This window comes from Botryllus schlosseri, chromosome 11 (genome assembly GCF_051294905.1).
Source record: "Botryllus schlosseri isolate E-star chromosome 11, Bs_hap1, whole genome shotgun sequence".
NCBI lineage: Eukaryota > Metazoa > Chordata > Ascidiacea > Stolidobranchia > Styelidae > Botryllus > Botryllus schlosseri.
In genome coordinates this window covers 7,011,446-7,024,259 of record NC_137246.1, presented here as the reverse complement: position 1 = coordinate 7,024,259, position 12,814 = coordinate 7,011,446, and the positions used below count along the sequence as shown (strand labels likewise).

At 40.3% G+C, this 12,814-nt stretch overlaps 3 protein-coding genes across 3 annotated transcripts; all 3 read left to right on the top strand.

Moving 5' to 3' along the window:
- The first annotated feature begins 1,314 nt into the window (after nt 1-1,314).
- Nucleotides 1,315-3,244, top strand: LOC145451177 (protein SYS1 homolog). Its single transcript, XM_080329678.1, has one exon. The coding sequence runs from the start codon at nt 1,802-1,804 to the stop codon at nt 2,363-2,365; it is 564 nt and encodes a 187-aa protein (XP_080185804.1). The 5' UTR covers nt 1,315-1,801; the 3' UTR covers nt 2,366-3,244.
- Nucleotides 3,245-3,309: 65 nt separating this feature from the next.
- Nucleotides 3,310-5,628, top strand: LOC145451169 (protein odr-4 homolog). The gene has a single exon (XM_080329667.1). The coding sequence runs from the start codon at nt 3,311-3,313 to the stop codon at nt 4,616-4,618; it is 1,308 nt and encodes a 435-aa protein (XP_080185793.1). The 5' UTR covers nt 3,310; the 3' UTR covers nt 4,619-5,628.
- A 32-nt stretch (nt 5,629-5,660) lies between these two features.
- Nucleotides 5,661-12,058, top strand: LOC145451171 (regulator of microtubule dynamics protein 3-like). The gene is made up of 8 exons (XM_080329669.1): nt 5,661-5,802; nt 5,927-6,070; nt 6,140-6,214; nt 6,948-7,110; nt 7,341-7,504; nt 7,943-8,094; nt 8,169-8,323; nt 11,515-12,058. The coding sequence occupies exons 1-8, from the start codon at nt 5,702-5,704 to the stop codon at nt 11,641-11,643; spliced, it is 1,083 nt and encodes a 360-aa protein (XP_080185795.1). The 5' UTR covers nt 5,661-5,701; the 3' UTR covers nt 11,644-12,058.
- The last annotated feature ends 756 nt before the right edge of the window (nt 12,059-12,814 follow it).

Sequence of the window (12,814 nt, the reverse complement as noted above, 5' to 3'; positions counted from 1 at the left end):
TCTATAGAGAAACAAGAAACACACTTCGGGCAGCCGTATTTAATGGCTTCAAAGTTGTATTCGATTGCTCGTTTTCCTAGTACAGATTGTGTAGCATGGATCCAACAACCTTGGTTAGTAACCATACGGAGCAGCTACTCGCTAAACATACCCCATAGATAGATATTACCATCCTAATGCTGAAATCTGCCTCCTGCTGCATAAGCGCCAAGCAAAACAACAACAGTGCCGTAGAGTATAATTGGAGCGTGACGTTACGTGATGCTCGCGAGTGTCGCATCTACGGTTTACCTTAGTTATCTATAATTTGACACTGCAGTGAATGGAACAAAAGATAACATATTAAAAACGACAAGCGATGAAAATGAAGTGGCATGTTTAGAACTCTACAACAGCAATCGATTACATGCGACAAACAAAATAGAATACAATTACGATAATTTGGGTAATATTCGTGATCGATCACGATTACACATCCCGACTACCCTATGTCTGCCGCCGAATATTATTATTATTATATTCTGGCAACTCTGACATCGCTGATATCGTCGATATTGCTGATAACACCAATTTATATCCACCCAGTTGTTTCGTTTCTGCTGTCATTCATCTGTTCTGCTGTCGCAATAACTCAGTGGAAAAAATGGTATTTTTTCAGTCATATGATCAGTCGATGCTGGGTATTTTTTTACCTTGAGCGTGCCGTAAATTAAATATAAATTAATATATGTCGCGCAATATGAAATAAATTAGGTATGTGGAACTACGCACTAGAACCGCAAGTATAGTATATATCATCATCATCATCATTGGTTTATTAGCAATTTTATCAGTTCAATACACCACAAAAAATGCGATACAATGAATAGACAGGAAGATGTCGAAGCGACTTGGATTTGTCAATGGAATCGGACACCCACCTTGGCCTAGGCGTAGTAAAGAGGAGGCATGCACACTGAATGAAAGTAAAGAATACAGTATAGAAAAAGAAAGCGACAAGAAATAGGGCGGCATGTCATTGGAAGCGAGATCGATAGGTCAGTCGTGGTCCGGTAATCTTGAGGATGGACTGTATTTATTTAGTAGTAATTGCTTGTATTTCGACTTGAATGTGGACATACTCGTCGACTGTCGGATGGCCGGCGGGATACTGTTCCACACATCAGGTCCGGCATATTTGATGGAGCGATATTTGTTTTCTTATCTGATTTTTCCAGTTATATATATCCAGAGTATGGGCAATGGGCATTTACCTTGATTCTCTCATAACTGAGAGTTGATGAGATGAGATGAGATTGAAAGATTTATTGAAAGATTTATTGAATAAGTGGAACTCTACTTATAATTGAAAATAATCACTGTAGTCTCAGTTAACTCGTCAAACAATAAATCGGTTATTTTATCCTGCTATAGTGCCAATAGTTGGAATTGATAAAAGTTTATTGGCGGATACTGCTCAACACAATGTCACTTCGAGAATTATGGTTATTTATTATGATCTATTGCATCCATTATTTAGATTCAAGGTATTGAAAATTTTCTGACATTTTGGGCCTACTTATCCTGAACACCATGTCCTGGAAGTCTGGAACTAGGGAGGGCCTTTGCGTCACTATTGAACAGATGCAGTTCTTCAATTTTGTGCTATCAACTGAAATATCAATCTCTGACCGCAGAGTTCATTATAGTCTATTTTTCATCTTGCAGTCTTCGCTCATATCGACATATTACTTGATAACTTAACTTGGCCTGCTATCTCGAAAGACAATCGTCACTGTGATTCAGTGAAGAAGATAATCTGATGCAGAATCTCCGTTCTGGTCTTGCCAATGTAGGCAAATGTTTTGGTCTTCACGTCTACAAGCCGTTGAGCACTGAAAGAAAAGAACAATCAAGACCAACAGGTCGCTTCCGGCGCTTCATATGGGATCCGAGACTAATCATTGCACAAATCGCCGCCATGCAATCGATATATTACCTGACCTTGGGCTTGTTGACTGCGATGTTCCTAGCCATGGCTGGCTACCATCCACACTTGCGGTATATATTTGACTGGCAATCAGTGCATTTCCGGTCGAGAGATTATCAAATCACTATGTTTACTCATATTCTGAACTCTCTATTTGGAGCTCTATCATTATGGTATATTGTACAAAGGGCGAAACAATGCCTGGACTACACGTGCACATTACACGTTTTTCATTTTATCGCCTGTTGGATCTATACAGGTTATTTTCCCACTAGTGTCACGTGGTGGCTTATACAAATTGTGTGTATAGTTTTAATGGTTGTGGTTGGCGAGTATTTATGTTTCAGAACTGCTATAAAAGATATACCGTTGCTTGGTTCTAGGGCAGATGTGTGATATGATCCAACTGTGGCGTTTGTAGTGTCTTCATTGCAATAGTAGTTGGCACGAGCCCAACTTTCTATCTAGCATAACTCTCTATCAATGGTGCCAATCTAGTTTAACCATGAATTATTAGCATCGGATGATTATGTCGAGCGTGAGTAGTAAGATACTGTCATTTTAAGTGTAGGCCTACAATACAAAGTCTGACAATTGACCCTATTGCGAAAAAATAAGGTCATATAGAAACAGATCTTCAGATATCATCCAGATTTTGTGATAACCTTGCATGAACTGTTTGTTGTACCACCTGAGAAACTTCACTCTGTTGAAATGGCTGAAATAAGTTCATTACTAGTATCACAATATCAATTTCCTTGACTGAATTATTCAATGACTACCGCAATATTCGTAATTTTTGCATCCAGTGACTTTTATGCCACTAAATGCTGTGTCTGAATAGTGAATATGTACTGTGACAATTGTTAATGTCTGAGAGTGTTATTTTTTTCTCAACTGAAAATTAGTTGTTGACAACACCATGGTACGATAGGCTTTCATGCATATCTTACGCAATGTTTTTATCCACGGTTGTGGGCAAATTAGTTGACTAGATGTACAACCCAACCCACCCATGTCTTTTTCGTTTATGGTCACGATTGTGTATATTGTATCGTTCGAATCAATATACTTTATTAATGCGTACAAATCTCAGTGAGAGACACAGTCTGAGTTGAGACTATCCAGTAATGCCCTTATCTCAAGTTTTAGAGATCCAACCCTGGTTTTATAATTGCAATTCTTTTATATATCTTTGACTTGAATATAATAAGATTTACGATGTTTTGCGATTAGAAATTGTAATAGTGATCGTTGAACCGACTTCGTTTCAGAGCTCGATTATAGTGCCACACAATTTATCACCGTATTAGTAGTTTTGGTACTTGGTATTGCATAAGGATGGTAAAACAGATAATTCATAGCGCAGCAAATGAAAGTTACATACAAAATTTGACAATCTCCAAGACTTTATCCGCTGGGATAATTATAGGAAATAGATCTGGAGCAGACAAAGACTACATTGCAAGATATATTGAATGTCCAGAACAAGACAACAGTATTGAAAATGCGCTTGGCGTTAATAATATTGATGACGCATGGTTTTCTGCATACGCCAGCCAAATCGCACTGAATCTCCCTGGCGGCGTGTCGATTACGGGGGTGTTCGTATGTGCCAAACAATCTGACGCAAAGAATGTTGCGAACAAGCTCCGCGCCCTTGCATCACGCACCTATAAGGTGCTGTCAACAGTTTTGGATAAATGCTGGGGGTTTACACCGGAAAGTAACAGCACATTATGGACTCTTGTCCACTTCAATCAAAATAACGCTCAAGCTGTGAGCATCAGGCAGTTCGATGCATTAGATTTTAAAGACGTGGGCCCCAATATTGATTTAAAAAAATTGAATCAGGATGTTGCCTGGAGTAGGTTACAAACTACTTTGGATGTTGGCCAATGTAATGCCAGATCATGTAAGACGATGGATTTCAGTGCTTTCTATCGATTATGTAATCGGATATCTCAAGCCCGTGTTATTATAGATGGTGAAGACCGGCCTGGCTCTCAGACTTTGGACAGGGCCTCTGGGCGGTCGTCCAAAGCCAAGAAACAACCTAAACAGCAAGCCGCGAAAACTTATGAATGTGAATTATATCTTCCATCATCAGACGCTAGGGACTCCAACATCTCCGAAAATAGAGCGGAAGGCTCGTTTCAAGTGAAGGTCGAAGGGAATATAATAGCTCAGGCTTTTGTGTGTCCGGGAACTACTGTAAAAGCAGCACAAGAAGCACTTAAGTCCGATGCGATCAGATCGATACAGCAAAGATGTCTCGTATTAAATGAAGGATTGGATGAAGTGGAGCACTCCTCCTTTCACCAACTTCCAATGAGAGTTCTTGCCGAAGACACGACTGAGGTCTCTGGGGTCCAGTTTACCGAGTATGTAACTCGGGATGAACCGATCTCTCATTGCATCGATAGATTTCGTGATTTCATGGGAATTTCAGTCGAAGAGGACAATGTAATAATGCGAGAATGTTTCGCGGACGTCAAAACGCCCAAAGTTGAGACTTTGTCGGCGGCCGGTATGTCTAGTAATGTCGAACATAATCAAAAGGCTGGATCTATTGACAGTTATGTTGTGATCTTGGTAATCGCCATGCTGGCGGTAGTCATGGGGCTGTATGTATTCTCGGGTAAATGAGAAAATTTGGTCAAGGGTGGGTGCAATAGGATGGTTTAAAGCATTGAATGAAGTGTATGTGGTGTTCCGGATTAGACCTGTTTATATTTATTGATTTTGCTGTGAGTGTGGAGAAATAGGACAGGTCTTGTGCCGTCAATCCGTTTCTGTTGTTATAGTGGTGGTATCCCAACTATCAATTATTGCTATCAGTTTGGGCTATCACTTACGGAGTCTTCAGGGCCTGTGCTCATTGCAATGGATTAAATCAGTGGTTCTCAAACTGAGGGCCGCGCCCCCCTTCAGGGGCATGAAAGCATCAGAAGGAAGGCGTAAAGCAGCGATCAACTTGAAAAAATTTTGCGCTCGGCGCGATTTACCTCGAATTCATAGTTATTGTTGTGTGTATAGTCCGAATTTTCATATTTGAGAACTTTCCCATCAACAGTCATAACCTCCCATGCCATCAAACTGTCCGTTGGGATTGCCAGCATTCTCGTTGCGTTTTGTGATATGACGATAAGAGGGCGGCTCGAAATTTTTCACCGTCATAAAGGGAGGCGTGTCCAAAAAAGTTTGAGAACCACAGGATTGAATGGTGCAAATTGCTACCCATAGCAAGAGAAAGTTGAGTATCGTTCATTGCTGATATCACATTTTTCATTTTAATGCCGCATCATGAGTGGGAAATGTTTTAGTTATGAGTATACTGCAATTTTCTATTATTCTTGATACATGTAAGAAAGAGTGGAAGTTGGTTGAATTCGAAGATAAATGTGTGGATTTGATTTGTGAACGATGGTTCAATGATGTGGACGGCGAAGGCACGCTCTATGGATTTTTATATCAATTTAAATAATTATATTTCCTACCGTAAGTTTGGTGATAGACACTATTCTTTGCTGTAGTAGCAGTATATATCAGTTGCCTTGCACCTCTACACAATGAAAAAACGAAGGTTTGAATTGCAAGTGATCGTTTTATGACCACGGATTATTCAGGCGATAATTGATTAAAGTTGGTGTTTTCAGTTTTAGGCTATTCAGCTTATCAGCCATTGAAATGCTCGATCCAGTATAATTGCCGACGATTTGACTTGCGAAAATGTCACTTTCGGACAACACGGCCGTGAATATTGGGATTGGAATCGCTATATTTGTCGGTGGCAATCTCACTGCATTTGCTATAAGCTTATTACGAAAGAGGTAGGATAGTTTTTAAAGATTTAATAAAGGTTGAATTAGGAACTGAATCGTTGGGTTGCTTGCATTGTAGCTATAATATGTAGGCTATAGATCTCTTTTTCAGCGATAACTTGTATTGTTGCAGAGGCAAAAACTCAAGGAGTCGTGAAATTGAGGATTTAACTGATCAGATCAAGGAACTGAAAAAGCAAATTGATGAGCTTAATAAAACACTACACGACAATCTTGACGGTCTGAGGAAAGATATCGCAGCGATCCCGTCGGATAGGTAGGTTTACCCGATTTTCAAACTGGAGGGCTTTTCCCATTGTGCGATGAACTTGAAACTCGTTTTAAGGAAGTCAAGAGGAGCTTTGTCGGTGTGGAGCTTCAAAACTGCTTGTAGCGATGACGAGGATGATAACGGTCCATGGTAATTGATGTTTGTGATGTTATGGTGTGCACGAGTCGGCTTCTAAGTAACTAACCTCAGATCAAACCGCTGAGCTACGGTAGCTAGCTACAAGCAATGTAAAAGTTTGCTCTGATTCGGTTGAAATGTGGATATTGAAGTAAAGGCAAGGAAACAAAGTAGAATATGATGCTTGGAATGTTCTATAATGAGCCATTTCTAATAGTGTGAAAGTTGATGTGTCCCAAGCTTCTATTCATTAATACTGTTCAAAATCTTTGCAAGCCTATACTGCGACCTACCTAAAGCGGTATGAATCCCTACAAAGAGAGGATGACCAAATTTTCTTCCATGATTTTGATTAGACTTCCAATTCTACGTACGTAACAGTTTTTCGGCAAATACACTTTCACACTTTGAATTTTGTAAAGTTAAATTTGTTTTAGGGGATAAGCTTGCATCGATTTCATGAGTGAAATTGTCATGCCAACTGGACGAACGAACCCCTGTGTCAGGGTAACTGAATAAATTTTCTAAAATTGAATTTATTTCAACTTCTCTTTGAAACTACTTACTTAATTAAATGTCGGATATTCATGTAATTGAGTAAAGATGTACTGTGTTAATTCTGCTTCCATTTGAGTAGCAATACTAACTACTTCAATAACCTCTGCCCATTGCTAGTACGTTAATCTGGCGGGACTCCATCACAAATGCAATGATTCGTATCACCATAATTGCTATGTTTTTCCAGGCAAATGTCTCCCGTCCAGGAATCTGGAGCGAACGGGATACAGAAGGCGATATCTAATGAAGAAAAGAAGCGTCTCTTTTACGGAAAAATCGATGAACTCTATGCCGGTCCTGACGAGGACAAGGAAAATGCGATGCGGATGTTACAAGACAATGAGATTAATGTAAGGAATCACGTAACTGCGCATGGTTTATGCCGTTAACCATCCGTAACCAGCATTATAGCTTAGTAGTTGTGTGGTTCAAGGCTCATTCAAATGTAAGTCCACGTCTTTGATTATGAGACGGTGGCAGTAATGAAATATTAAACTTCTTCGGAGTGCTCGAGTAATCTGAAACAGTAAAAGTATTGTTGAAGTTACCGGCCACTTTTAGTTGCCGCTACTGTTTTCAGTACAAAGACGATTGGGAATTCCTCTGGCGACTGGGCAGGTCTCACATCTCCATACACGAAATGAGAGAGCTCGTCGAAGAGAAGAAGACTCACGCTCTTGCCAGCCTGCGATACACCGAAGGTGCCTTGAAAATCTACGAACCGTCTGCTGACGTTCATAAATGGTGAGCATGCGTTGGTTTCATCTTTCCAAGGTTTCGTATTCTATCCTATATTCTGAATTATAATTTTAGACTGAAACTATACTATGCTGTTACCTATAATGTTTGGCAGCTCTACGTTTGAGTGATACAACGCTCTTCTCTTTGCATGCATTCGTTGATCGGTTCAGAATAAATAGCGACTCAATCTTTACCTTCAATCATCTTGCAAAATGCAAGACTTGAATCAGGCCCCGTACTTCAAAAATGCGACTAAACTGGACTCGAGTCACCTCCAAAAATCGAGCGTCTTGATTCGATTCAAATCAAAATGTGAAATGGCTCAATATGACTTGTGATTCGAAGGTAGTGACCTGTTCTCGCGCAGCCATTGACAGCTCACTGTGGCTTTTATTTGGTTAGGACGTCACCGTCATTGAGTCACTAAAATTCTATTAACAGGCATGCGGTCGCGTTGGGCACCATGACAGACTACCTGCCTACAAAGGAAAAAATAACCAATGGCTTCAAATTGAAGGACCACATACTGAGAGCGCTCGAACTGAGTCCGAGCGACGCGACGCTGCACTTTATGATGGGAAGATGGTGTTACGGTGCGTGTCTATTTTATATCTGACATCTTTTTCGCAATAATCTACGTTCTTTAATCATCATTTACTCTCCGAAGGTGTATACATGTTGTCGTGGGTCGAGCGGAAGCTGGCGGCTACCTTATTCGCCACGCCGCCGCAATCCACCGTTGAAGATGCACTGAAATATTTCGAAAAGGCGGAAGAAATCAACCGTGGGTTTTATAAAGCAAACCAACTGTACATCGCCAAGGTGGGGCTTTTTATATTTGTTCGAAATCCTAAACGTGGTACATCCTGCAGTAGATGAAAAAGTGACCCGCAAAAGGTTTCATGCATCTTGATATGTAACATCTCCAACTGATAGGGTTACCCGTGCTTGAAGTAATAATGTAGTGGTCAGTGGTCACCACAGGCCCCAGCTAGCCCGCAAGGACCAGATGCATCGCCAGCGGGCCTGTTCTAAAAATAGATGGAGTAACAGCATTTGCCATTGAGCTTTTACATAATGAGATTGATTTAAAAAGGTGGTTCGTGGTACAGAACTTGAAGATAGCTTTCAATACAACATCAATTGTAGTAAAATATTTATTCAACTCAAGACTTTTCGGGTGCCTCTTTTGAAGAGTTAACGACACACTGAAGGGATTTAAACAGAATGAAAAGCAAAACCAGAAAGGCGAAGTATGACGCAACAATCAGAAATTACATACCATGAAGTCCGCAATGTAACAATGGCAACAATAACAAACTTGAAGTGTACGGTACTAGTAACATATCAATTTGAAACTAAACAATAACAAACACGAATTAGAACGCACTAATGGGAAATTTGTAAGTTATACAGAAAATCTTTTTGTCTACATAAAATAGGCTTGGTTAATTGGACGATTGTTGATTCTAGGGCTTTCAAATGAAACAAGGATCTGCCTCGCGCAATGACAGTAAACATTTGGTCATTATAGTTTTGAGCACAAGAAGGGTTCTCACTTGAATGTTGGCCAATTGCCGAAGCGTATGCTTGGTAATCGTCGTAACAGTCAGTTTTGGCGGCTGATTTACATTGTCGTGCGAACTCCGTACGGTCATTTGCACAAGTTTTTGAGCGAATCAATTTGGGAACGTGTTGCGTTATCCGCTCAAACAATCTTTGTGATGTACGTCCCACATACCTACTATCACAGTGGCACTTAAATTCGTAGACGACGTTACTTGCATTTAAAGCAGGAAGTACATCCTTTCGGAAGTTTGGCAGAAGTGGTTTGGTTGTATACACCACATGCGCATTTACACTATAATATCAACGGTGCACCGCCGATTTGATCAACTTTTCAAACCGATTGTACACATTGCCTAGCCAAGGCAGATGTAAAAATGCCGGGCATTTTTCTGGTCCATAATTGGGAGGTTGATCCGAACGTTTTAACACTCTTGCGAAGGAGCATTTCAATATATGCTCAGGATAGCCATTTTTTGATAGGATAGAATGGATCTCATCCAATTCACGTGGCAATTTTTCTGGCGAACAGATGCGCAAGGCCCGTTGAACCAGAGTTGATATTAGGTTGAGTTTTCGCCGCTTCGGGCAGAAAGAATCCCAACGGATATAATGGCCAGTGAACGTCGGTTTTCTATACACTGACGTCAAAAACATTTTTCCAGATCTCTCAACCAACACGTCTAAAAATGGAAGTGCTGAATCAGTTTCTTTCTCCACAGTAAATTGTAGAGCTGGGTGGAGACAATTCAATTTTTTTAAAAACATATCACACTCTCGCTCATTATTGGAAGCAACAAAGATTGATTTATATAGCTGTTCTTGTATAAATCACACTAACATGTAACATAGTTACTCCCACCATTTACCCGTTTCAAAAATTTAGTGTTTTTGGCTGTAACACCTTGTGTGTTCACAATAGAGAAAACTTTCTTCTTAAGACAGATGGAAGCATGATGTTTTAGCAGCTTTTGAGCTATATATCATGATTTTACGACCAGTGGTTGTTGAGATGGGCAATTTTACCCCCTCGCACGCAGAAATTGGGGGGTTGCCGGCTGGAAAATGCGGCCAATCCCCTAAAATCAATTTTTCTTGAAGTTTTAGGTCATTTGTCGGGATTTAAGAACCCCCTTTTTTCGATTTAAAACAAAAAGTTATTTTCACCCCACCCTAGTGGTCAGTACTACTTTTTCGGAGTACTGAAGCACATTTTGCCTACTTGCACCCCTTACATTTGTGCTTATGTTTTTACACTACTTCCACTTCTACTTGAACAGTTTTGTAGACCAAACAACATACTTACATTTTGGGTTTTGAGATGTAGAGGGTTGTTTTGGGATAAGTTTTCTTCGCTTTAGTAAGTGAGATTGCCATAAATACCGTGTGAAATAGCCCCAGTGTCACGGTAATTAAGTATACATTTGAAGATTGCACCTATTCGTGGTGTCGTTAGTCGTATTGTGTTAGCCACGCGGAGACAGGGTTGTAACCAAGTCACAAGGTTCCGAGTCACAAGTCCATCTCACTTTTATAGTTTTGATTCGAGTCAAATCGAGTCATTTTCAATTCACCACCGAGTCATAGTGTTTTGACTCGAGTCCGAGTCCAAGTCATTGTGTTCAGTTTTGAGTTCAATCCAGTCCAACCCACTTTTTTCAACTCTGCTCGAGTGATATAGAATGGCTCGCATTCATAATATCGTCATTTTCCTCAGTCTTAACAGGTTCTGTTCCTGTTTTCCAAGTATCAGGACTGATAGACAAAATACAATAATGTGGTGACTTTACTTTTCTTCGAAGTTACAATGAAATCTCTGTCTTGGCCGTCCTAGTCTCGAGTCCTGCACAATGACTTTAGTGCAAGTCGAGTCGATAGAAAAATTGACTCGAGTCAAGTCGAGTCACCATAATATCGTGATTCCAGTCGGACTCGAGTCATTACAACCCTGCACGGAGATATATGATGCTACTTCAAAAGTACCCACCTTTGACCAACTGCTAAAAGCACATGCACCCTCGATCGAATCCACTTTTTTAATCTACTCGATAATTTTCAGGCTGTACATTTTCTACTTCCGCTTGAAGCAGTTTTGACCCAGTTTCGACTTGTAATTAAGTAGGAATTTAAGGCGTTGTCTCTTCTACTTGAGTATCAACTTTAACGACTTGACCACATCTGACATATTGATATGCAACTATTGCAACATCTGCAACTGATGGGCTCGCTGTACCTTATGTAATGATAATGTATGAACCTACATGGAAGGTCCAGATGAACATATTCGTAACTTATCTGTCCTTGAGTTCCTAATGATTGAATTGAATTGATAATAATTTATAATAGACTTCGTAAAAGCATTTACACACTCTGCTGTCTTATAGCGGAATTGAAATTTCTCGACGCTTCGAGTTCAGCTGATGAAAATGTTAACCTATGTTTTTCAGTGTCATTACGAAAAAAGCGAATACGACCGAGCCAGGGCGTGGCTGGTATCCGCGCAAAGTCTGCCCATAGTCAACGGCGACGACGAAAAAAGTCACCAAGAAGTGGTGGCGTTGCTGGCAAAAGTTTAAATCGCGAACATCCATTCAATTTACATATATGCCTTTTGCTGCGTATGAAGCTTAGTTCGGCACTCACTGTGGTCATATGCGATCTTCTATGCACTTGCTGAATTGCCGCGAATGCATATCGTAATGCTGGTGATGGTACTTTTTTTGTTTCCGTGATGTGGCGTGAAATGATTGCTTCCCGACATCTCAACATTGCCTAGTGATATGTACTTTTTTACGCAATTTATTTCGCACTATTGTTGGTGACGAAGATGTTTGATTTAGAAACTTTGTACTGTATTGGATGAATGAAATGGGTGAAATAAGTCCAAGCGGAAGTTTTGTGCTGGCAATTGATCTCTACTGACGAAAGTACGTCCGTTTTATCTGATTTATCGACTGGCATTTGCGTAATATATTCAATTTTGCTACCGAATAGTACGCTGTCCGTGTGATTCATTTTGCTACCGAGGACTACCTCGATGGCGAACTTGGCTTGATTTGAATCTGCGGTGGGAAGCGTAGGCGCAGTCGTAACCAAATTGTGGGGTGAAGTTATTCAGCGGTGACGTGTCTCCGTGGTCTAATCAAGGATACATTATGACTAAGTGAACGCTAGGCGTTCCAATGCCTATATAGCATTTCACAAGATATTAGAAGATTGCGCAAGAATAGAAAGATGAAAAGGGGTCTGAAAGGCTTATCTAACATCCTATCAATCATCATTTTTCTCAAAACTTCCTCGCTTCAAGACACTGCAAGAATTGCAATGCGGTGAAATGAGTGTTACGAGTCGAAACGATTTGGTGAAGGCTAGTCACCACCCAACCTGGCTTAAAGATAGATATGCTTATGCTACGTAGAGTCGTCGCAATTCGAGTTTAATTTGATTCAATGTTATGACATCGGTATCGTTGAATCACCATGCAGTTCAATTATGAAAATATTATGCTCGCCAGCTGGAGCTATAAAGTCTCTGAACTCTGAAGTCGTCCAGACTGTTCTGAGTCAAGTGTACCTGTTTGATGCTGGTGTGATCAGACTAGATGACCTTCATGGTCTTATCGATCATTCCTATCTAATACCGAATACTGTGCACGCATATTTTCTGTACCACCATCACTGCCGTTTGTTATGTATTTTGGTTCGATGAAAATAAAGACTCTCTCTCTCTCTCTCTCTCTCTATGTTG